Genomic DNA, 26,716 nt, shown 5'->3' on the forward strand with positions numbered 1-26,716 from the left:
CACGGTGAGCATTAACCAACATGACCTTTTTTTTTTTTAAAAAAAAAAAGATGAAATATATATATATTTTTCCATTTTATTCATTTCAAATAAACCTACATCAAATATACATATTTAATCAAGATTAGAAAAATAATTAAATATTTCAAAACACTACATGTCACACATACAATAATAGCCACCACCCTACAGAGCAGAGATACAGAGTAATGACCATCGTTGCTGTTAGACACGCTGAAATTAAATACATAAAACTGCATTTCATATACAATTACTCCCCATCATGAGTAAGGAGTATGAAACGGTTTATACTGGGGCTCATTGACGCAGTAAAAACTCATTTTATGATAACGACAGCTCAACGCTGAAGAGACTTTCCCATGCAACAAGTTACTACAGTAATTATTGAATGAAGTACGACACCAACTACTAAGTTTTATAGTGAAGGTAGAACCACATAAATACCCCCTTTTTTTAAAGATCATTCTTCTAAATTTGAGGTAAGGTTAAAGTATTTGCATATTAGAAGTTGCCTGTTACTGAATGTACTCAAAATCTAATCTGGCATTTTTTAAAAAAATCTGTTTCCAACCAAATTACTAAAACTGCTTTACTGGCTCAAGAAATGTTTGCCTCCTTAAAATCTACCTTATATAGCAACTTCGATAAAGGTCACTTGGATTGCAAACAAGTTGTTGTTTTTTTTTTCTACCTGATGCTAAGCAGGAAAAATATACTGACCTAATTTGGTAAAGCCAAATATACATCGAAGATTCAAGTGTGGAGTGTGAAGCTTTGCAGCTTCGAGTTGAAACATACAAAAATCGAACCGCTGTACTTTTTTTCAGCCACGAGCGTAACCACGTTAGCCTGAAAAGCTCTCTGGAAGCACTTCCCCAAGTAAAACCATTCGGCTTTGAAATACATCAGCCAACAGATCATTCATTCATGGATATAAAGTGGTGTCTGCATAGCGTTACGATTGGTGTACAGGCGGGAGTGTTAGCCAGTTCTCATACCCATTCAGGCAAAGAGCTGATCGTCTAGGCTCCTCAGTGGATACAATTCATTAGTAACTGTAGCATTGGCCACATCCTGATGTGAGAGTGTATTCATGTGGCCTTGGAGATTTTTTTTTTTTTTTTTTTAAGTATTTACAAGCCACAAGCAGCATTTAAATATGCAGCACAAAAGTCACAAGTAGCAGCCACAGATATAGTGTTTAGTACTAGGCACAAGAATAGGGCTGATAAAATGCAGCCTCACAGGTTTATCCTGGCACTGTGGGAGGGACAACTGGGAGGGCAACCATACAGTACGTGATCAGGATAACGTCTGGGTGAGGAAAAGGGAGTGATCCAACCATAAAGTGGAATCGTGTGTGTGTCTGTGTGTGTGTGTACGAAGCCATTCTTATCAGTTTAAGCTCTGTCCTCGTGAGTGTGGACCTTGTGAGCCACTACAAACCACGGCTTATCTTAATGTAAGGGAGGTTTTCAACAGTCACCCACCAAAAAGTGGGCTTAAAAAGTCCACCGTAGTTCCTCGATTTCACTGAATCCACGTCTGCCATCATCTGTCAGTACCTCCTCTTCCCGTGTTTCCCACCATCAGTCATGCAGGTTTTAGGCCGAAGAGCTGCATTGGGAGACAGAACAAATAAGCTTTTAGTGAAGAATTAGAGTGTTTTAACATAAGAGTTCTTTTGTAAATGAACCAAACTCAGTCTCTTAAGGTGGACTAAAAGAAAAGGGACTTTTTTGTGTTTAGGCATCACTCCACCTGAAAGAGAACTTCAGCTCTGATGAGGCCTCACTCTTCTTTCTGTTCACCTGAGCATTTCAGCTTGATTTCTTTCTAAAACACTGGAGAGTAATGATCTTAACAAGAAATGGCCTAAAAAATTACTAAAGAGATACAAGAAATTTACTGGAAAATAAAAAATAAAGGATAGTTAAAAACAAAACAAAAAACAAGAAAATGACCTCAAGAAAGTGCTGAACATTTGAGCAAATATATAATTGTAAGAATTATAACTTTAGTTTTCTGACCATTTTTCAGCTAATTTCCAGATCAATTTTTTACAGTTTGCGTGACATTTTTTGCCGAGTTGCTCATCATGTTTTTCCCTTGTTTTTGAAAGAAATCAAACCACAATAATTTTCTCAGGTTTTAGAGATTAAAATGATTGTGAAAGGCGTCTGAATGCAGCACAAGAGAACTGATGCTGATTTAGGTGTAAAAGGCTTGAACATACTTTCAACATAGTGTTTTTTATTTTGACGCTACACTGCTGTGTGGTTCAAATAAAGCCCCTGGCTCTCATTTGAACTGAAATTTGGGAGAAAACCTCAGCATTTCTGTACATTAGAGACAGCTGCTGTTAGATGTGTTCTGGAAAAGTGCAGTAGTTTCCTCCTTCTTCTATTACCAATAGACATGGTTTTGTTTTTTGAGCATTGCAGTGCAATAGCATGAGATCTACAGGTCTAAAATACAATGGCAAAGTGAACCTGGATCCCTTTGTGTTCACAGTGTACAGGTTACACGAACTGCAATGCGGACCATAGTTACACCACCTCAGAGGAGTCTGAGTACGGTTCATTTCAGAGGGCTCTAAGTTCTTCTGGAGTGTCCACATATGCACAAAAAATGCTGACTAGTCAGGCTGAGTTCCTCTGGAGGGCTGAAATGTACCAATTGTGAAAACATCCCTATTATTCAGATTTGCCTGTTACTTAACTGATGGATGATTGGTAAAGTAACAGGTAAACTGGTGAAAAAAGCACTTTGTGAGCATACTTCCAAGTCCATTTTCCCCCTGACTCACCTGGATCTGCTGTCTGCTTCTTCTTGTTGTGATGTACTATCTGATTCTCGTTGGTCATCTTCACATCCTGGTCCTCCACATAATTACTGCAACACAGCGAGAAAATAAAACACAGCAGATACGTGTGAGCAAATGGACTGCGTCTGTGGGAAACTGGAATGGGGAACGACACAAAATGGATGGCTGACTGATAACAAAGCTTGAAGCCGGCAGGTCCAGGCCTTGAGACCAAGGATGGAGCTAGAGATGCGACGAAGGGGAGAGAAAGGGGGAGAGGAGGCATCACAAGTCAGGCGTGTGGTAGGGAGGGTGTGGGATGGCTGGGGGACATTTGAGGGCACTGGAGGAACCTTCAGTACAGGGATTGACCACAGGGAGGTGCTGACACGGGGCTTTTCACAGGCTCACTGTCGGTTACTCACTGTTGGTGACGTCTGCTGCCACGGGGGCTGAAGTGGAGAAGAGCACATCTCTGTTCAAAACAACTTACCACCTGGGGAAATGGTTGAATCTAACCTTCTTTGTCAATCCATTAGCTTGTCTGTTGTAGACTTTGAGTTTTGTGTATATATATATATATATATATATATATATATGTACACATACAAATGGTCTGGAATTAATGCACAGTAATTCACATGTAATCAGTCATATGTTTATGACCAGATGTATTTTTTTGTAAGAAGATATAGCATCATTTAGTTCTCTGACTTAAAACTATGAATAAATGTTCCTCAGTTACCTTTTTTTCCTTGATTAGTACGATACCATGACAAGTTATCATTTAACACCAACTGTGGCTACCCAGACATGACATACTGTTAACAAAAAATATGACACTAAAGTGTAGTTTAAAAATGAAAACTTAAACTCAAATCTCTTTATATTTCTGTTGACTAAAAAGAGGAGGCAAATTATTGTAGACTGTTTCCTTTTTTTCCCCTGTTTCTTGTGCCGCGTGCCATATCAGGACTACATTGGCAGCACACAAGCACAGTCAGGAGGACTTGAAGTAACTTAGTTAATTATATTAATGTTAGCAATGAACTGAGCTCGGGAGAAAGAAAGGGGACATTTGGGCCCATTTTTGTTGCAACAAGGCTGAGGGAAAAAACAAAAAACAAAGCACAAAGCATTGCTCTATTCTATGTCTGGGTGTATTCCTTAAATTGATCAGAGAATTTCTGCAAAGCTGCATTCTTCATCATTAAACCTGTGTTTTTAATGATAAGATGAAATGCTAAATGAGATGACTAAATTGACAAAATTACCGTTTTTGGCTTGACTAGATTGAAATGTTCAATATAATTTATAGACTAAGAGAAAACTGAAATGTCAACAATTTTCAATGATTAATGTGATTTTAAAATAATTATGGTTGTCCTTGACTAATGGCTGGCCCACAGATACAAGGCGTCATTTAAAAAAATAAAATTCCATCCACACAAGAAAAAAGAAATCTTGTTCCAAATAAAAACACAACTGAAGGGCTGTTCAAACATGCAAAACAAACAGGTAGAATTATAACCTTAATCATAAAGCCACTCAAGGAAGAAAAAGAAGATATTGGCCAATCAGAAGCCTGGTAAAAAGCTGTTATCAGAAGGCTACTTGGAGCAGAGACGGCCATATGCCTCTGTTTCTCAGTATAGAGGACGGTAACTGAACATATATGTGTAAACATGAAACAAGTCCTGTTAGTTTTAGCCACTTGCTCCATTGTATGAAATGTTGTCTTATCTGTGATGCCTCACAAAAAAGATATCAGCACACACTCTGACGTCACATGCCCAAAACAGTTTCAGGACATATTCGCCCTGGATGGAGTTCTACAAAAGGTCCATTTTTAGAGACCTAAAACAGAGTTTGTGTGTAGAGAAAAGGCCAACTGCACAAAAAAGGTACATTTTCAAATATACTTATAAGGTAAGGAGGAAGATAAGACTAAAATACCCAGACTTTAATTAAAAAAAAACAAAACTTGAATAAAGACAGCAGGATGAAGTTGACTAAATATGTTATAAATTAACAAGGGGATTTGGACTCAACAACAAAAGCTGAAAAAATACACACTAGTACAACTAATCACCATGACACCAAGCAGTCACTCCCACAGCTACATCATAAAAATCCAGCGTACCTGATGACAGTGTTCCTCTCACGGTGTGCAATGTAGGCGTTGTCTGTGAACAGGATGGTGTGGTAGGGCACCACAGGATCACAGGTGGGCAGAATGCCTCGTGACACATGGCTTACACTGTCCAAAACGCCGTTATACACCAGGAGGTCGTCTACCAGCAGCTGTATGCACAGAGAGCCAAACAGATTTCTGCTTGAGGTCCCAAAAGTTAAAAAAAGGGGATTTTTCAGCTCACAGCAGACAGGCAGGCTTACCCCAAACTCCTTCACTCCCCTTTGTGGCGTCTTTGAGTAGTTCCACAATTTGATCATGGACACCGTTACTGGCTGATCGAAAATGACGTACACGCGGTTCACCTATGTGGACACAAGAAACACACTTACACACATGCTCTGGAAAACTCTTCTCTTGAATGTGAATGTCCTCTGTCTGTCAAATCCTCACCAGCCCAGGGAGCACTGGGGCTAACCACATATGTCCTCCATCGTGGGTACTGTTGAGTCCATCTATTAATTTGTCTGGAGTCCTCACATCTCCGCTCACATTGTCCAGGACATTCACACTGTCTGGGAAAGCAGCGATGTCTGGTGGACACAATGTTGAGGACCAGACACAAATTCAATACGCTATTACTAATCTTCTGCCAATCATTATCTGTGCACATCGTCTCTCTCGAGGACTAACCGTGCAGCAGTTATGACCTTTTAAAATATTTAATCTTTTAACACGTCTCCTTCCTCTTTTTGTTTTTGTCCCACATTGTCTGAAGTAAAGCCAGATCTCTCATAGATCTATAATGCAAACTGTGCAGTGATTATCTTTGCTAATCCAAGATTACAGTGACACTTACAGCTGTCACACCTGGAGAAGCACATGTGTTAACTAATACTCTTATTGATGACTTCATTCCTTTTTAAGTAAGCCATACCAGCGAGCCAATGCAAAACACCAGAGCCTGCATCTGGCTTACCTAAATACAGTGCAGCTCTGATTAATGGAATTGCTGACACCTGTGCTTTTCCTGCAATGACACATTGAAACGTCTGCTGTGAAAAAAAGGCTTTTTGAATGTAAGGTTCCAGTCTAAATAAATATAATTTTGCTGTCACTTTTAACTTTTTTTTAAATGACGTGGAAAGAAACTGATGAATTAGCCTTTGTCTGAATTTTTACAAAATTACGTATTAGTTAATTTGCAACCCCAGATTATAGTGTCCTATGCCAGAAGACAGTAATCTCATGGTATCAGGGTAGGTTTAATAGTTGAACCCCTAGATTAAGGCTCAGAAGAGAATCATTTTTAAATCTGCAACTTTTAGCCATCTAAACTTATTGTTGATGAATCTACACAACTAATCCTTAACTATAACTTCTTAGCTACACTCCACTGGCTTCCAGTATCTTTTAGAATAGATTTTAAGGTTCTTTTGCTTGTTTTTAAAGCTCATAATGGTTTCAGACAGGCCGAAACAGAATTAAACGCACAAGGAAATAGGCAGCTGAGCTTCTGTTAACTATGCTCCAAAATCATGGAACACCTTCCAAAAGCTGTAAGAGAAGCACGCTCTGTGAACATTTTTAAACAACAGCTTATTATATTATTATCAACTGCACAAAGGTGAAAGATTATATGGATATATTCTGGATGGTGGAGAGAATGTTTTTAAAATAGATGCATGAAGACTGATGTAAGCTCGTGAGGAAGGATACTGTTGTCACTGAGACTGATCTTCTCGTGGTTCTGGTCATAAAATTCAAGGCCGTTGAGGCCGATGTAGTACGGGTCTCCCCAGGTTGTTAACAGCTGCAGCTGAAAGATGACTGACAGGTGAAGGTCAAGGAATATACAACATGAAACCCTTATGTCCAAGACACATCTGGCCTGAGCTGTGTCCGAAGACATTCCCTGTTTATTATACAGTGAAATATTTTTACCTTCCACTATTTTATTACATGCTGCATTCAAATGGAACTTCTGAGCTCATGGTTACAACATCGTAAGATGCGTAAACGATACGCTTGGCATGTAAGTGGTTAAGTCTTGAGAACACAGTTGCTTGGCAATAGCAAAACGGACGCTAATGTTGGCAACTTAGAGGCCATCGAGTCTTAACCATTCAGCAAGCTGCCGTATGGCAAAAAAAAAACCAGGCAAAATTCCAGTGGAAAAACATGAGGCCGTTGGGAAAATTAACATTCAGTAAGAAATACTCTATATAACTAAAATGACAATATCTTAATGTACTATTCACCAAAAAATGACCTTCAATGCCATTTCTGAAGACAGCAAACACGTCACAACTCATGAACTCTAAGCTTTCTGGAAATTTCCACTCTTCTCGTGAACACAGTAAACATGACCGCATCGGAGCATGAGTGTCTCAATTCTTACTTTGAACTTTATCTCCTTCAAAAAATTCCAGTCATGATAAAATGAAGAAGTATCCATGTAAGTGTACACTACTGTGATGATGATTCATAATTGTCGGAAATCCAACTTTACTTTTCACTACAGAGTACACTTATTAAATGTCTATTAAATAGGGAGCAGTGAATTTGGACACAGTCCTTATTTTAACAAACATCACAACAGATTCTCCATTTTCCATGAATAATGTTGGCACGCAGACTGCCTCAGCATGACAGACAAATAATACAGCCACTGGGCTATTGGCCAGCACTGACTGTAACACAAAACATGGCTGCAAATCACAGTATCAAATATATATGTTACTGATTTAAACAAGCATTTAATAGACCATATGATTAATATATCATTAAAAACAGCAAAAGGCAGATTAACTGACAATAAAATATTTGTTGCAGCCCTAACGCAGGTTGATTTATATAATATACAACCCTTGTTTGCAATTAGACAGTCAGATTTGCTTGTAGTTTGAAAAAATCCAAAGATACAACTGATAATGCACATAAAAAAACACAAACATGTCAGGATACATCCACAAGGCATGATGGGTGCTTCATAGTCCATGCTGGCTTGTTCCTGTTTCTTGGAGCTTCCTCTGAAATAGAGACAACAACATTATAAATTAGGAAAAGCAGTTTTAAAATTTCTCATAAAATAGCAGGTCAGATTAATTAAATGTATGGCTCCTACGTGAGGTGGTCCTCTGCACTCTTGTTGTCAGTGGGTGTCTGGAGGAAGTCTATGAAGAGGATCTCCTGGGCAAAATCAAAATGACAGTTGCCCGGTCCTTTCCTGATCAGAAATCCCTCCGTTGGGGAGATGGCAACATCATCCATGAACACATGGATCACCTTCACCTGAACCAAAGATGTAGATATTTGTATGTTTTATATGTTGCATACAGTCTACTGAATATAACCTTTCCTGTTATAGGTAAAACATTAATAACTAATCCATAAACTCCAAAAACATTGATTAATCTCTGGTTCTGACTAAAGCAACTGACATTGTGGTGTAATTTATCATATTTAAATGTTTTACAGTTTATTATATTGTTTGATGTACAGTGTACTATCATTATTTAAACAGATTTTGCTCCTTCATAACAAACACTGTGAGCCTGACAGAGTGTCTCACCCCTCTGTATGAGTCCTCAGGTGACTTGTTGTAGTTCCAGATACGGAGTCCGGCGATGGTCTGGGCCTTGTTGAACGTCACGTTTAAGGTGTGAGGCTCTCCATAGGAGAAAGGGATCAGCCACATGTGCTGGTCATCCGTGGTAATGTTGTGGCCATCTGTGAGCCTGGATAATGAAAAGAGACATTGGGGACTGCACCAAACACAGGAATGACCTGATCTAAAGCTGTGTTTCCACTGCATGGCACAGCACGGCACAGTTCTACTACACTCGACTCGCTCTTTTTTGGTTTTACATCTTTTACTGTTTTAGTACCACCTTGGTTGAGTGTACAAGCAAGCTTAGCTGATACTAGAAAGTGGAGTTCAAATAGTAAATAAATGGACTGCATTTATGTACCGCCTTTCAACCATACTGGACAAAACACTTTACAATTTGCCTTAATAAATTATCAGTGGCAGAGCCGCAAGGCAAGACGCTGGCCTGCCTCGAGAATCCCACCTATACTAGGGGGATACAAAAAAACTGAGAAAAGGACCTGGTACCAAAAGTGAGCTGCATTGAATCAGGTCAAGTTGAATCATGCAGTGGAAATGAGGCATAAGATTCTAGATTTTTCCTGAGAGCAGGGTAGGGGGCAAGTAAGGGTGTACAAACATGAAAAAAGAAGAGGGAATTTCTATGAAAAAAGCAGTCAAAAATTCTCAATGAGTAAAGATAATCAGATACTTTTGTATACATGAAAAAAAAATGCAATTTAACATTTCCAGCATACAGTGTCACACATACTTATCAAGCGTGCGCTTGTCGAAATCGTGCTCAGGCAGGTCGTTGAGGTCGGCGGGTGACGCAGCCATCATATTGAGGTCTAAAGGTATGCTCTCTCCATCCTTACCCACCACCTCTAATCCTGTCATGCCCAAGTAGTGGGGATCCCCCCAAGTCAACACCAGCTCTAGTCTAAGGCCTGGAGAGGAGAGAGACCATTACTTTACGTATACAAACAAAAAAATATATCTGATCATGTGATGACAGAATGCTGATCATCTACTTACACTTTCCAGTGTACATCCCGGGAATATGCTCCATGTTCTCCTCAGACTGGCTCACAGTGGGGTTGAGGTGGAGTTTCAACTACGGATACACATTAAAAACACAACTGTGTCACACTGTCCTGTTGATGGTGTAACGCATTATTCTCTTATGATGCCTGTCAGCAATGTGGGAATGCTGAACACTGTTGTTTACTGCACAATTAATTCTCTCTTCTTCTGAATGGATGGTTTGAATGTCCTGAGTATTTGTTTAATTACCACTGTCACACAGTGGTGGAATGTAACTAAGTACATTTATTCAAGCATCATACTTAAGTATAAATTTGAGGTAATTGCAGTTTACATGAGTATTTTTCTTTTAATGCCACTTTATACTTTAATCCACTACATTTCACAGGGAAATGTACTTTTTACTTCTCTAGATTTAGCTGAAAGCTTTGGTTACTTGTTACTTTACAAACGAGGATATTTCCATAAAAAAACATAATAATAGTTTATAAAATATGATTTGTTATGAATGTCACAAAGTTAATACAAGTATAGCTGAAATGATTGGTCAATTAATACATTAGCCAATTAACATTTGATAAACCATATGAATTTTTTTTTGTTTTTCTTTCAAGATTTTCCTTAGATTTTCTGGTTTCAGAAATTTTATTTTTGATACTTTAAGTACATGTTTCTGATTATACTTACTGTTACTTATGTAACATTTTCAATGCAGGATTTTAACAGTGTGGTATTAGCACTTTTACTTAAGTAAAAGTAATACCTCCTCCACCACTGCTGTCACAGTTGGGAATATGGTGCCTACATTTACAAGCACTTGAACATTTACCACTAATGAAGTTGATGAAAAAAAATACCCCCAAAAAACTGTGAAAACTGCTATAAAAACCTGAATCCAGAGCTGATAAGGCCCGTGCTTACTTTGAGGTCTTCCTCTCGGAAGCCGGCCTGTGTGAAGGGTCTTTCCTCTCCCTCTCCATCAGCGGTGCGTGGTCTCTGCAGCTCCTCCTCAGCCACTAGGCTCTCAGGACCCTCACCTTCACTCAGGAAAGTTTCATCGTAACGAGACATAGCCTCCAGGATCTCATCATCAGTGGTGAACAGGATAGTGTCACCAAATTGGTCCAACTCTAATGTGACATCAGAGTGAGAAAAAGAGGAAAAGTTGATCAACAGTAACACACAAAGAAGCATTGAAAAGTTGTGAGGCTGCTGTGTTCACTTACCTCCGGACAGGGTCCCGGAGGCCTTGGCGATCTCGCCCCTGAAAATGCACCTTCCATCCAGCAGCATTTCCACCTCCTTCACCCCTCGGAAGGAGTGAATGCGTGACTTGTTGTAGTTCCACACGCGGATCATGGCCACCTGGTAGGGAGCTCCAAAGTCCAGGAAGATGGTGTGGCTACGACCAGGTGTGAACGGTGCTAGCCAAAGATGCATGTCATCCTGTGTACGATTAACACCATCGATCAAGTTAGTGACCACACGTGGATCTTTGCCGTACGCAGGGAGAATGTTGATGTCTGGAGGGTCAGCACGGATGTGAGCGGGTCTTAGAGGCTCTCCACTGGAACTGAACACTTCAAGGCCATTGAGGCCCACGTAGTGGCGATCGCCCCAGGTGGACAGGATGTTGATTACCAGCCTTTGGCCCTGTGGCAGCACAGGAATCTCAAACTCGTCCTCCCGCTCTGTGGATGGATCATCATCAGGACCTTCGCACAGTGCCCCCTGAGCGATGAAGGAGGAATGTGGGCTCCTGGGTGCTGTGGAGGGGTTGACTGGGACCGTAGATGGACCGCGGCCCTGGCGCTGGAGAAACTCATCAAAGATGTCGCCTTCGAAGCCCATGTTGGAGATGCGTCCACGTTGGCATTGGTTGAACTTAGTGAGAGAGTCCCAGGACTCCCTGAGGGTGTCATCCTGTTGGCTGTGCAGCTGGGCCAGAGAGGTGCACTGCCTCCTGCTAGTGTTCACTAATGACATCGGCTCCTCTGGAGAATGAACAAAGATTAGCTTTTAATTACTCACAAGCTAAAGGAAATGAGATATCCTTATGTGACTGTAAACTGCCTTTACATGTATCATCAAACATACCAAACATCTCATCTAGTTATACATTTAATTCCCATTTCAAATGAAACTGCATATTTAAAAGTTCCCTTGTTTTATAATATGTTAACAGGCAAGGAAAATATATTCAAACATACATGTACAGTATCCCTGGAGTGAGCACTGGACAGTGTCTGTGCTTGTGAATGTTTTAAAAGACCTCGGCCTTCAGCCTGCTAACACCAGTCTGCCCCTTTCCACAGTCTTATTTAAATTCAAAAAGACATTTGTAAAGTTATCAGTTTCAATTTTTGATCAGTTAAATAATTACAACTTTACTAAAGGAAATCAGCAGAAAAAAGAATGACAACAAGAAACCATCTTGCGACTGAATCACACTGGCTGTGAAGCTGATCCCGAGCAAAAAAGAATGTAGGCCATGGGTGTAAAGTGTGGGGGCCGATGGTCGCTTCCCATGTGTCGTGCCCTTGCTTGGACCACAACCATCTTCAAACTCAGTCTTAATTGTAATCTCAACTACACAACTGTAGAATCTAGCACCATTGTGACGCTAGTGCACTAAGAAGATCTGTCCACAGACAGAGACACACATAAATACCTGGCAAAATACTCAAAACAGCTTATGTGGATGCTCCTGCTACATTAGGCATCACCAGGACAACATTTTGTAATAATGACACACACACACACACACACACACACACACACACACACACACACACACACACACACACACACACACACACACACACACACACACACACACACACAGACTCTCAAGGGTAAAGCAACACCAGCCTGGTAGTCATTACACAACACAAAGGCCATGGCTGCTCAGTAAGGTGCACTGTAGGGCCTGCTAAACTATATCAGTGGTAGCCTTTTTATTTTTCAACCAGTTTAGAGACAGGCATCACATAACACTATGTGATGATCTCAAAACAAACAAATCAAAATCAAAAAAGACTAATGGAGCGACAACTCAAATAGGGAGACAGGGATAAGGTGTATAAAGCCACATGACCCAGATAGGTAAAACAAACAGTGATTAAAAAATGCAAAGCCTTTAGCTAATACTTATTTGGATGAATAATCCAGACATAATCTTTGATAAATCTGTCTTCTTATATCTTGTTTTGGATTAACTAATATATTTTAATAATAAATATGTTATCATTTTAAGTGATTACTAATTTGAATGCAGAGCTGTGACAGCTTGTGAGTAGCCTAATCTCTTTAATAACAGGTGAAATACAACACAAAATAAAGCACCGCTGTGAAATTATCACACATGATGGTGTCCATTTGAGTTCAACCCTTTGGTAAAAAGTTACAAGAAAATTAGCAACACAAAAACAAGGACGTGACCTGAAAAAAGTGCTGAAAATAATCTTAAAAAATATATATATTCTCTAATATATTTTAAATATATAACTCTAATAATCATAAATACAGTTTCTGGGGATTTTTCACTATTTTTTTAAAATAATTTTTCTCTCTCATTTTTAAAAATTAATTCAGGCTATTTTCCTGTCACCTTTAACCAATTTCTTGCAATTTGCACATTGCCTTTTTCCTTTGTTTTTGAAGACAGTGAAACCTTTTTGCTCTGGTTTCAAAGATTTAAATACTTATGAAAGGTGTCTAAATGCAGCACAAGTGGGGCTTATATCCATCCAGGTTTCACAGGGTTAAGTATTATTACTGTAAACACTCCTACCTGTGTTTGACAGTGCAGCAGCTCTGAGGTGCGGCTCCTCTGTCTGCCTGGCAGTGACCGTAGTGTTCCGAAATGAGCTCCTACGTCCGCTGATGGGCCTGTCTGACTTTTGCTCACCGAGCTCCTCCAGCAGGTCGCAGCTCAGGTCCAAAGAGTCAGCCTTCCACTGACTCCCATTCACCGTACGCTCCACCCCCCTGCACACTCGGCCTGGGTTACACGGCAGCTCTGGGAGCATTGAAGAGGATGAGGCTGACGGAGATTTGGGCTCCGCAGAGTGCTGAGGCACCAGCCAGCGGGGTCTCTCCCTGCTTGCCTCGCAGCCCTCTGGAGCTCCTCTACTCAGGGGCTGCAGCCACTGGGGGGCAACCCGGGAGGAGGACGGCTGGGTAGTGACTGTCTGCTCCATGGGTGCAGGCTGCTCCACCTGCTGCCTGAGAGAGAGGGGCTCCTCTGAACAAGACAGGTCGAAAGAGTTTCTTTGTGTGGAGGAGCGACGAGCAGAAGATGAAACTCCCACTGTTGAAGGAGTGATGGGTGGTAGCAGCGTATGTTGTTTCTCCTGCATGTCTATCATAGCCTGGCCTGTGTCTGATGGCTGCGGATTCCAACTGTGGTGGTGCTGAGTGCTGCTGCCCTCCCCACTCTTCCTGTCCTCATGGCGCTGGGGGCTGGCACCCCGTAAATTGTGTCCTGAAGACACAGGGCTGGAAAACAATGAGTCTGACACCTGGAAATCCTGGAGGTCAATTGTGGTGCTGTAGTCAAAGACCTGGTTGCCACAGCCCTTCTCCAGCTCACCCTCAAACACCAATGTGCTGTTGAGGTACAGCTTTATATGCCGTGCACCAATGTCAAGATCCTACAAAAGAAACAGAGTTTTAATTTTCTCCAGGGCACCAGGAAAAGTAGCTGTTGCCCTGGTAACAAGTAATGCAGATCCATAAAACACTTTATTTGTCATTGTAGATGTACACAAAATTATGTTTGGTTACTCTCAGGCTGACAGCTGTGCACAAATGTAACTGAATGAGTGCTAAGTTAGAACATTAAAAACAAGGTAAAACCGCAAATATTGACAAAATATTAAACAGTGACAAGTAACTCTAAGCATAAATGATAATATTTCTAAGTGTGTCTTGCATATCAATAAATAAATGTCCACAGCAGGTTTAAAGTGCATTGTGGCTCAAGTCATTGCACAATATAAAATGCATGAGTTTAAATCAGTAAAATAAATGATAAACAATTTACCTAAATACACAGTAGCATTAAACAAGTTGCATACCAAAGGGACTATAACGAATCTGTCTTTCTAATTATTTGACTTTTGGCACCTAGTTGTAAGGCCCATTTATTTATGATTTTAATATCGGACATCCACCCAAATAAATGCTACATCTAATTAAATAAATAATATATATAGATACAGAATGCGAATGAATCAAAAGTTTAAAATTTGGGGCTTAACCGCATCACAGAAAAATGTTGTATTATGTAATATTGTGATAATGATTGTAATTCAAGTAATGCAACACAAGCTACAAACCGAACAGCATAAAATCCACAAAAGTAAAGCTTACACGTTCTCTATTTAATCTTGTACCTACTTCTCTCATGCAGGGAAAAAGCTCTTCAAACTAGTAATAATTAGCACTCTCACAGATACAAAACCATGGCTGCCATGAAGAAATGGCTAAAGCCCAACTCAAATCTGCTCGATACACAAGCCAGTAAAGTACTATAAACCCAGGTTATCCAAAAATCTATTCCCCACTATTCCTCCTTACCTTCCAGGTTCAAGACATCAAGTAACTCTAGCAAGCTGTAGTGACACAGAAAGAGATATGAAGGGGTCTTTGTACCCCTCTATGAACAGCAGTGAGGATGAGAGGCAGAAGCCCACGTTTCCACTAACACTAATCCTCTGGGGCTAATCTCTCACTGTTCCACATTTGGCCAGTCTGACTGGCAGCTCAGCCAGCAAATGCTAAAGAAGAACCACTCCCCTGACGTAACCATGGCGATACAGTCGCCCATATTACAGTCACAACACACAAGCATGTTGGATTTATAAGCTCCAGTGCTACAGACTGCGAAATGAATAATCTCTGAACTCAGGAGAGGGATAAATCAAAAGATTTGTGGAACAGACTGCACTTGCGTTCAACAAATGCTATCTACAAATTCAACTACTCATAAACTGGTCAACAAAAATAGAAGGTACATACATTGAGGCTTCTGTTGTAGTTCCATATTTTGATGCGAGATATTCCAAAATCTGGGGAGCGCTCAGTGTTCCTGATGATGAAGTAGAGCTGGATGGGAGGGTGGAACGGACATGTCCACATGTGACGCTCTTTGGTGGTCTGTGGAAAGAACAGACAAAAATCAGCACTTGATTCAAGTAAATAGTGAGATTCATTCACAAATGTCAAGTGCAGCCTTAAAGTTCCCCTTCAGACACATTTTAAAGTGCTCACGCCAATACTAATACTATGTTTAACATGGTTTTCCTGTATATTACTTTAAAAAAAACTCTGAAAAGAGGGCTGGAAGCAGATTTACTTCTTCGCCTCTGCCCGCCTACCATCGCTGCTCATAGTAGGTTTCACTTTCCGTTTCCTCCACACAGCTTGCACTAGGTTGACTGGTGAAAAGTTAGTGCACATGTTTATTTACCATTTTCATGCAGGATGTTTTTCTGAACACTTAAAGAGGCTTGTCATCTTCAAAATGTATTCTCATTGTGATCATATTGTTGTCACCCACCTGCATTTACGTATCAATCAGAAATGGGTGACACCTCCTGCCGAGATTATAAATTATTTGTTTGATGGCTCTTCACCCTGATGATGGCCTTTTAATTTGTATCTGCTCCATGCATGAGTACCTAAAGTTAGTTTTGTGTTTTTTCTTCACATAGAATAAAGACAGTCCTCAAGCATATCACTACCTCATTTTCACATAAAATAATACCTCCTAAGACAACGTTTTTGGTAGAAAGTCAAAGAAAGCTCCAGGGTTTGGTTTATATCCAAAGACTGCACACTCTACCATGTTTGCTGTCAAAACTAAGGCTGCCCCTTGAAAATTGGAGATTCATATCATCGGTCGGAGACCCCTCAGTCGACTGAGATTGCTGCTTCGACTAGCTGTGTGGTGTACATTTGAATCTCAAAATTTAAGGAAGTGTAGACATCGTCCCCCTTCAGTAGAGGAATGTGAAAACACTCCTCTAGTGACAAACTTCGCACATACACAAAGCTGTATAGTCAAGGTCAGACATTTCAGGGAGGGGGACTTTAGACTTGTATATTACATGCCTGGTACAGACAGGTATGAACTGAAACCTGCATCCCACTTTGGTATTCAAGCGTCAGAGTATGTTACTTTACATGTTTACTGTCATTGCCTACTGTGGCAATAAAATTGAAACAGGATCATTAATAATGTGTGTGCTTTACCTGCTATGGCAATCTAAAGTCTGCTATGCAAAGAGTCTACTGTACTTTTAATTTCACCCAAAGATAATTTGCAGTTGTGATGACAGTGTAAAAATGAGCAGAGGCTCACCTTCACCTTTCCACTGACAAGAGCCCCCAGATTCCCGGGGTAGTCAGCGTTCCTGATGTCGAGGTCATGAGGAGACACGTACAGCTTCTTGTTTCTGAGGCAGAAGAACTGCAACTCTGTCAGCCCAACCTGCAAAGCGTTCCCCCAGTTCGACAGGATCTCCATGGTAACATACAATGCAGGGGTGACCTCTGCCGAGGACAGCCTTCTCTGCAATGAAAACACAAAACATTTCACAAGTGCTTCTGTGCACTTATGTCTCTATCACACCAAGCGGTGTTAAGATTATTCATTCTGAACTGTGAGACAGTGTTACTGACTCACCGGCTGCTTGCTGTAGTCTGTTTTGACACTCTGAGGAATGTTGTAGCTCGGTCCCGCCTCAAGTTTCTCCAAGGCTTTCAGCAGTTTCTGTTGTTGCCTGAACACAAGTATGACATCCTCAGCTATGCTGTTCTGTCTACTGTGCCTGCCCTTCGTATTAATGGTGAGGGATGGCTGAGCACTGTGGTGGCTGCCCTGATAAATAATCCTTCAAGGTCAGAGGGTGTACTAACCATAAATTAGTTTCCATAAAACACTATTATGTTTGTTCCAACACTGAAGGGTGTACATGATTACAAAAAGTACTAGATGTCCTTATTTACCTCAGAAGCCAAAATGTGTATACAGTAACTGTATACACAGATACAGTATACACAGCTTTGCATGAGTGTGTATGAAATATCAATTTTATAAACAACCTGGCTATTTTTTTGTTGCATGGCATGTGTGTTAATGCATACAAACATATTAACCCGTAACTGCATATTTGAACATTTTATTAAGATCTGTGTATTTTATGTCTGTTTATTGTCTACTGCTGTTTCTTGTTTCTACTGCTGCTCTACAAGTCTAAAATACTGTTTGTTGTTGCTTCCTTATGTCGTTGTTTTGTGAATTTGATCATTTTATAGGTTGCAAAACATCTTGCCAAAGGACTATAGTTAAAAAATAGCCATCTGGCTAACACTGGCACATTTACAGAAATGTTAATTAATGTGTGTTGTCCTTATAAATAAAGTAAATGAATAAATGAATGATTGTATCTATGTGCCATATACTGTCAGCATACCCGGGGCCCATGAGCGTGATTCTCTGCATGGCCACAGTGACACTGTTCTCATCCTTGTCGTGGCTGTTGTGGCGCACCAAACCATTCATCACCTGATGTCCTCTGCCCTGGATAAAGAGGACCAAGACAGAAGAGTAAGATGCATAAGCTCGGGGGGCAGAGTTTACATGTAAGCAAGACCTAGAACAACTATCACTTTTTAAAAATCACGCACAGTATATGCATTCAGTTATGGGTGGACAGTGAAAAGAAATATCAGGTGATAACACTATAGGTACTACTGCAAAGAAGCTAAATATTCTAAAACATGGATGCTTCACACAGATCTTCAACCTGGCAGCACAGAAAATCTACACAATTAGCACCAAAGTGTCAAAGTGGACACCAAATTCAGAGTTATGACAATGAATAATGGCCAGAAAAGTGTTTTTGCAGAACATTATAATGTCACAGTGAATTTGACCTTTGAACTACTGGGTATAAAAGGTCATCACTATGCCATTTTAATCCATTTCACATTTGTGTGAAATTTTGTTATAACAAGCATTTGAATTCTTGAGTTATTGTCAAATACATGTTTTGTGACACACAGTGACCTCGATGTTTGACCACCAGAATCCCATCAGTTCATCTTTCAGTTCAAGCGGCCAAATTTGAGTTAAGTCCCTCAAGGCCTTCTTTAGACATCACGTTGACAAGCATGAGATGAATGCAAGGACACAGTGACCTTGACCTTTCACCATCAAAACCTAATCACCTCATCGTTGAGTCCCAGTTGACGCTTGTGCCAAATTGAAGAAAAAAAAACCTTAAGGCTTTCTTGAGATGCTGTTCTCACAAGAATGGGATGTATGTACGCATAGACAACACTAAAACATAATGCCTCCGGCCATGGCTGTCACTGGCACAGACACATAAAAATCTAAATAAGTAGTGGCCTAAACTGAGTGGAGGTAGGATGTGTACAGTGTAGGGCGGACTAACTGTGTTGCGGCTGAAGAGTTCAGGACCCTGTACAGGATGGTTTTCTCTTTGGATGGCCTGTCGCACCCTGCACGCCATCTCCTCTGAGTCTCGCTCCTCAGCAGAAGCCTTTCTGGCTGCTGACAGGGGCCTCTCCACCCGACTCCTCGGCCCTGAAGCAAGAACCAACACATCTTTTAAACAACAATCGTGCCCCATGCTATACAGCAGAAACACTTTTAAAATAGGAGTTTTATTCCAACATGGAAGATTTGCCATTGAAGAGCTTGTTCAAATTTACATTTAAACAATTTAACATTTGAAAATGTTAAAAGACTTACTCTGACCATCCCAGCTGTCTTTGGAGGGTTGCCTATCTAATGTTTTACTCTTCACCAACATTGGCTTGGTCGGTATAAAGGTGTCAGTGTTTTCTTTCCTTTTTGCAGACAGAGAGCGTTCAATCTTACGACCTAGAAAAATGTAGAACATGAAAGTGAGGAAAAAATTCATATTTGGAATATGTTGGAATATATGAATTTGTAGATATAAAAGGGCTGTGGGCTGTCTAACACAACACATGACATGTGTACAGATAGCTATTGTAGTTATCTATTCTCTGCATGTGTAGAGATCAGTGCTGATGGCGTAGATAGGGAGGAGAAGGAACCAGTTTAAGCAATTAAGACTACCCTAAACAATAAAAAATTCACATATGAAAGTTGATACTGAAGCCTACCTTTATTTGAGGGTCCAAAGTCCAGGACAATGAGGTTTGCTGAGTCAAAATGATTGTGGGAGCCGCTGGGCCGAGGGCTGGAGGAGGACTTGGAGGAGGAGAGAGGCAGCCCCAGTTCATCCAGACTCTCAGTGCTCTCCTCCCTCTCAATCTGCTCCTCCACCCACTCCTCGTCCGACTCCTCCCCCGCTGAGTCGCGACTGCTTCGCCGCATGCTAACCTCCAGGCTCCGACGCAGAACCTGGTTTACAAAGGTCAGGGTTTATGTATGCATGCATGCATGCAGACATCAATGTTACGGGCTCACAGGAGTAAAACATACACACATGCACGCTGACAGTTTAAGCTCATGATCTGTAGGACTGCCACTGAAAAAGCATCATAAATTAATACCCAGGAGCATGACACAAATTTAGATGATTCACTACATCTCATGCCAACTTGACAAGATGAAATAAGACATTGTGCATATTTCTTCTTCTGCTCACCTTTACTTCTTCAAGGTTAAGAAGCACCTTCTCATTGTGCTCCTGATTTGCTTGGCCTCCTTGGCTGTCATGCCTGGAGCTGAAGGAGCGGGGCACTTTGCAGGTGTCTCTTGGAGAGCAGGGGCTACGAGGCGAGCGAGGACTGGAGCTCTGTATGAAATACCGTGATTGGATAAAGGGGAAATGGCAGAGATGGAGAGATGCTAAGTAGTACAGACAGCTGCATCTGACACATAGCCCCTCCCCTAAAAAAACACCCACCCACACACACACACACACAGGCCTAGTACGCATTGTTATGTTTTCACTCTACCTCCATGTCTACACTTTCATAGGTCTCAAAATCCTCAAAGTATCGATTTTCTGGGGAGATCTGCAAACTTGGTCCTTCCTCTGCTCGAATTCTGACAGAATCCTGCACTCGTGACAAAAGAGGAAATATTTAGTATGAGCTCTTTCATATGAAAACAAAAAACCACAATCAGAGATTTAATTAAGGATCCTCTACCTGCACCCATTCTTTCCTCTGGACCTTTCCTGGGGCAGTGTGGCTCCTCTTCCTGTGAGTCTGCTCCAGATTATCTTCAGTTAACTGGTAGGCGCTTCGACAGACATCTGCCGCTGAGTAACAGCACAGAAAGGAACATGAGCAGCTTGCAGCACACTACTGCCTCAGAGGAAAAGGAACATGCAGTCACATACGCAGATGGTCCACAGCATATAAAGGGAAGAACGAAAACCTCGCTGCCAGCTACAACTGTCACTATCATTTATTCACTGGGCATGAGATCATACCATGCAAACTACCGGCTGAGGAGTGGTGGCTATTAGCTTGTGCTCCATATGGTCTGAAGATGACAGAAGCAACAAAAATATGTGTTGTATGAGGTGGCACCTTCCATTCAGTGTAAAAATGACTGAACACTTGAGAACAGTCACTGCACAATAGAGAGGTAAAACAATAATGAGGTCTTATGTAATAGTTTTTGCTTCTGAGTGTCTGTAGGTTTATTTTGGTCCAGCAGCAGCAGCAGCAGCAGCATACCTGCTGTACGCGCAGGCCTCCAAGCAGGTGGGGAGGCAACAGACTTGTGGTGGGAGCTTTTGGGCTGCTTCCTTTTGGCTTCAGCATTGGCTCCGTTAAGATAAATGGAAAAACCTTGCTCAAGCTTTTCCAACTCAATCTCCCTGGGGTCTTTGACTTTAAGGCGCTTTAGGATCCTGAAGGTAAAAAAAAACAAACAAAAAACAATGTCTACCTTCACAATAATGTATAAATATCTGGCAGTGTATCGAATAGCTGAGATGGCTGTGATCGAGATTCAGTACACATTTTCAAGCTTTTCTCATCTCCACTCTTCAACATTTCACACACTAATTTAGTTGATCTCAAAGCAAGAAACCAATCAGTGCTCCTATTAGGCAGCGCTGAAAGTCGTGGAGGAGTTGTGTATCTCCTTGGTGAAATGTAATCTGTCTTTCCCCAGCAGCCTGTGCTCACACTTCACCTGTTTTTGTGCTGGAGGGCGATTAAATATTCATCCAGAGTGTCGTCCACAGCAGAGGCCAGCTTCTCTCCTTGGCACGCCTTACTCTCCTTAAAGAAGCCCCCCCCCACACACACACAAATACACACACACATGCACACAATGCAGAGTCAGAAAAGCCTACATCAGCTTTTTGAGGAGAACAGACTGTCACTACACACCTCATTGTTGCACAAGTACTCACAATCACAGACATCAATCAATATCCACTTTATTCTGTACATCACAAAATTTAAGCAAGCAAATTGCTCCTCCAGTCTTGAGTAAATAAAACATCAATACAGCACATGCAGTGTGTCACGATGTTTACCTTACATGGTAGATAGACAAAACATGTCTGTATGCAATGTGGTAGGGTCAAGGGCTGCAGCTAACAATTATCTTCAGTACTGAGTTATCAGCCAATAATTTTCTTGATTAATTGTTTAGTCAATAAAATGTCAGAAAATGGTGAAACATTCCCTGTGTAATTTCCCAGAGCCCACGGTAAGGACCTCAAATGGTTTGTTTTATCCAAACAGCAGTCTAAAAATCCAAAGCCATTCAGTTTTTTTATCATGTATGACAAAGAAAAGCATCAAATTTTCAAATTTAAGAGACATGGAACCATTTTTTTTTTCTAGTTTCAGAAGGCAGAAATCTCTACAGCTGATATCTCTAACACTCTGCAACTCACACCAAAAAAATCTAGATTGATGATTAGCTCTATGGGTGAGAGGAAAAAATGTATTTTTGATTTTAGGGTGAATTGTCCCTTATATTATAAAAGCCTGCAAGACTTTTCATTTTGAGATAAGTTTGAATAGTGATCAAAGCAAAAGGGCCTGGTACTGCTGAAAATATGCACACACTGTGGAGAAAATATGGACTCAGCATTGACTAAGATCCCTGTAGAGCAACTCCAGCACTTTTATGAATCCATGCCATGTCAAATGCATGCTCTTCTTTAAAATGTGGTGCTACCCTGTTCTCATCAGGTGTGAGCACAGCAATGGTAACAAAGTGACTGGGACAAGAGCTATTACATCTTGTTCTGATGTGTCCATGCATAAAACATAAAGCCCTTTTAAAGAAACTAACATCTCTAAAATCTCTGCCGTTAACCATTACTTGCAATGTAATGTAACTAGAGCGTGACAAACAACTGACCATTCTAGTTTAAAAGCCATGCTTTACAAGATTTTTTTTATTGTAAAAAATACATCTATAACATCAGCCAGAGTCTCCAGGGTTCCCATGTGTTTTCATGGATTTCAAAACTTTTCCATGACTTTTCAAGGATCCATAATGAAACAAGAGAAAGAGGCAATGCCAGGAGAAAATTTAAACATGCATGTGATGGTAGACAAATCATTGTCACACATAACGTTACGTCAACATCTACAGGAAATAAATTTTCTGTTGTTACATTCTGTGGATGGTTATCCACCATAGATTACTGTAAAGGTGTCATAACCCTAACCCTAACCCATGACTTTTCCAGAACTTTCAGTGGTTTTTATCCTAGATCTACATTGATTTTTGTCAATGTTCAGACATCTTTCACAAGTGTTTGAAGCGCTGAGCAAATTGGTTTGATTTCTTTCAAAAACATGGGGAAAAGGCAATAAGCAACTTGGCAAGAAAGATCTGGCAAATTGCAAAATAATATTTTATTAATGAATTTATTTTTAAAAAGCAAGGGGAAAGTACTGAGAAAACTATTTCTATAATAATAATAATAATAATAATAATAATAATATATTTATATGTTTAAATTATGTTGCAGAATTGTTCTCTTTTTGGGATAATTTTCAGGTAAATTTTTTGTCCTTTTTACTAATTTCTTACTATTTTTGGGTCATTTCTTCTAATAAGCAGCTTATTGCCTTCTTCCCATTTTTAAAGAAATCAAGGAAATTTGATTAGGTTTCAAAGGGTTAATAATTCAATGACAATGATCAAAACTCTCAATGATTTTTACCAATTTCATAACTTTTCCAAGATTTGCATATGTGATTGTGAAATTCACTGTCTTATCCAGGTTTTCCATGACTGTGGAAACCCTGAATCTCATAGTGAAGGTCCAACAAAAGGGTCTAAAATCGAGATAATTTTTGTTCAGACAACACTAGACTCATCATTAAAACATCAGATGTCTGCACGTGCCAGTCTTTAAAATGTTGGCTCTGAACATCAGTGAGGGGTAAATTACACATACAAGTTTGTCTTGGAAGGAGCATCAGTTGTCTACATAACACAGTCACCGACAGCTCATGCTTTTCTATTTTTTTTTTATAAATCACCATGCAAGACAAGCAAAAAAATCACAAAGCCCCTTACTTAATTCCTACAAGTCAACTAAGCATCTGTCAATGTCAGGGGCAGAAGAGAAGCAAAGAAAATTGAAGAGAGAACAGAGAGTACTTGTTAGTGACAGTGTAGAAAAACAGAGAGGCACCTGCTGTAAAATATGGCATGCACTGTTCCGATCAATGCCCTGAGAATTAAAAGAGCTTCTTCATGGTTTCTCATGTCGAGTGAAATGACAGATGATGTTAAGATGAAAATGACAGAGCAGATGAGTCGTTACATAAAACGATCTTACCTCGTTATCCATTGTGTGGCTGCAGATGATGCTGTTCAGATAATCCTATCCCATATTTTGGAGAGGGCCGATGATTCTCCAAAAATATCATTGAAATCTGTGTTGTTTTTGATTAGCACTGCGGGGAAACATAATGAGAACTCCAAGGTTACCTGTGACATGAAACCTATATTTCATTGAATGCAGTTCGTTAAAAATGTCGCCTCACCCGATGGACGATTCAACAAAACGAAATATCCTCTGTTTCCAAGCTTAACGTCACCTCTGTTGTTACAGCAAGCTTTTCGACAAAACTTAAAACAGCTTCGCTAACCCGACAGATGTTGTAACCTTTGCTGGTTAACTATATTGATTTGTGTTGCATTAACAGCTAACACGGTAGAAATGTGACTGTGTTAACACTACACGCCGAGCTAACGCTTTTTTGTTGTCAGTTTCCAGTAGCATTTGGGGTTAACGGTTTCCTTCATAAATTAACTCCCGTCCTCAGGGTTAGTGCCAACGTTAGCTAGCAGCCGAACAGCTAACTTAGCACCGACGCTAATAACAAACTGAGAGGCTAGCTAGTCAGCGTTAGCACGTATCTAGTCAACGTTAAATGACACAAAAGCAGGCTTTGGCTCTTATATTGTCGTACACCATTTACTCTGTTTCTAGTAAATATTAGAAAACAACTTACTGTCCCTGTAAAACGGCACTTTGTTAGCCATTGGCTTTGAAATTAACGAGTTTTTCTGTGTTTTCTCATGTGCCCAGAGTGTAGTGTTGGTTGGTAACCAGCTGTCCACCAATGGTGTGAGCCGCATCAGTGTGAGCCACGCCCCCAGCCTGTCAGCTCCCTGCCTGCTGCTGCTCCGACATCCAGACAAGCCTCCACAAAACCCTCCAAAACCCTCCAAAACCACACTGCTGGAGCTGTCAGCACACAGGTATGCAAGCAGGTCATTCTGTATCAACATGGTATTAGACTTGAAAAAAATAAACCCATTCATGATGCAATTATGTTCAAAACACACACACACACAAATATTGCAATGATTCATTTCTACTCTAAATGTGCTCATAAAAGCATTTTTTTTTGCATAATTTATTGTGTTTTTTCTTCTTCTGTCCATTCCAATGAACGAAGAATGTTAAGGCAGAAATTATTTATTAATTATGAATAATTAACACTTTAAAATTCCTTTTAAATAATGTGGGGAAAAATTGTAGGAACAACTTTCTGTCTAATAATTATATAATTATCTTAAAAAGTGTGTTCATAAATATGGCTACAAGTACATCACACTTAACAATTTTAATTTCATTAATTTTAAACAATTTAATTAGTTGGAACAAACTAACTTGTATGGGTTATTAACTTAAAAACATGAGTCCATAATTATGGGAATTAAGTATGTAATTACCATATTTCTGAACACATTTTTATTTTGATAAATCATAAAAATTACATTTTTTACATAATTTAAAGGGAATTTTAAAGTGTTATGTACTGTTACCATAATTATGAACATGTTTTTAAGTTTATTACTGGGAGAAAAAATAAAATTTTCTGTATTACTTAAAAAGAATTTTGAAGTATTTTATAATAAATTACCATTATGAACACAATTGATCACTCATAAACTTGCAACTAATTTCTTCACTTTATTATAAAGGAATTTTAATGTGTTAACTCATATCAACAAAGAAAGTAGTGCTTTAAAACTTGCTACGGATATATTTTCATTTTTGTCATTTTGACTCAAAATATTCCTAATTTCTGAAGCATTTCCTGAAAACAGAATGTGGGAAACCTCCAGAGATAAATATTCTGAGAACATAATCAATTAGATGCATTAAAAGCTGATTGTAGCATTAGAAAATCAAATCTGAACAGTATTTTCCCTATTTGTTTCCCAGTAGATGGATTTTTCTGAAAACATCCTGAGTAAAAGCTTTAAGTCTTTAATATGATTTTTTGACATGTATAATTAATATAACATCTCATGTTTACTTAAAACATGGCTGAAACATAGACTCATAGCTCATTTATCAATTTTGTATTCTTGGTTAATCTAGAAATTTTGATCAGTTATGCAATCTTTGTCCTTATCTTTTTCTTTTTTTATAAATAATTATAGGTATCTAATAGGGGAGGTATCTCCATAAGCCATTTTTGGCTTCTAACGTCACCTGCACTGTGATAAAACTTTTTAAATTTCTTCTTTTTTGTAACACAGATTGTGTTACTCATTAATATGATTTAGAGACTGAAAAGCATTGTAATCCCGTCAAATAAGCATGTGCATTTGAGTAGAGTCAGATGA

General features: G+C 39.8%; 1 protein-coding gene across 3 annotated transcripts; it reads right to left on the bottom strand.

The window, feature by feature from the left end:
* Nucleotides 1–44: 44 nt before the first annotated feature.
* On the bottom strand, nt 45–25,241 carry katnip (katanin interacting protein). 3 transcript variants are annotated; one of them, XM_042508481.2, is made up of 29 exons: nt 25,087–25,241; nt 24,408–24,525; nt 21,782–21,870; nt 21,319–21,494; nt 20,782–20,894; nt 20,587–20,688; nt 20,274–20,423; nt 19,786–20,026; nt 19,388–19,519; nt 19,068–19,219; nt 18,084–18,190; nt 17,294–17,390; nt 16,970–17,179; nt 15,625–15,762; nt 13,394–14,255; nt 10,827–11,594; nt 10,522–10,730; nt 9,592–9,670; nt 9,326–9,503; nt 8,536–8,701; nt 8,089–8,255; nt 7,929–7,993; nt 6,681–6,791; nt 5,415–5,554; nt 5,225–5,326; nt 4,971–5,131; nt 3,253–3,279; nt 2,831–2,916; nt 45–1,638 (listed from the first exon to the last, which is right to left on the bottom strand). In XM_042508481.2, exons 2-29 carry the CDS (start codon nt 24,417–24,419, stop codon nt 1,580–1,582), a joined length of 4,899 nt encoding a protein of 1,632 aa, XP_042364415.2. In that variant the 5' UTR covers nt 24,420–24,525; nt 25,087–25,241; the 3' UTR covers nt 45–1,579. The 3 variants fall into 3 exon arrangements, with proteins under 3 accessions (XP_042364415.2, XP_042364416.2, XP_042364417.2); XM_042508482.2 differs by lacking the exon at nt 25,087–25,241 and adding an exon at nt 24,616–25,047; XM_042508483.2 differs by lacking the exon at nt 3,253–3,279.
* Nucleotides 25,242–26,716: the final 1,475 nt, after the last annotated feature.

The sequence above is a fragment of the Plectropomus leopardus genome, chromosome 19, assembly GCF_026936395.1.
Source record: "Plectropomus leopardus strain MGB_pleo_1.0 chromosome 19, ASM2693639v1, whole genome shotgun sequence".
Lineage (NCBI taxonomy): Eukaryota > Metazoa > Chordata > Actinopteri > Perciformes > Serranidae > Plectropomus > Plectropomus leopardus.

Excerpts from the sequence above, each read along its gene's own strand:
- katnip (XM_042508481.2), bottom strand. Across the intron at positions 20,424-20,586 it reads ATGAAAGTGTAGACATGGAG|AGCTCCAGTCCTCGCTCGCC; the intron begins GTAGAGTGAAAA and ends TATTTCATACAG. Across the intron at positions 9,504-9,591 it reads CGGGATGTACACTGGAAAGT|GCCTTAGACTAGAGCTGGTG; the intron begins GTAAGTAGATGA and ends TCTCCTCTCCAG.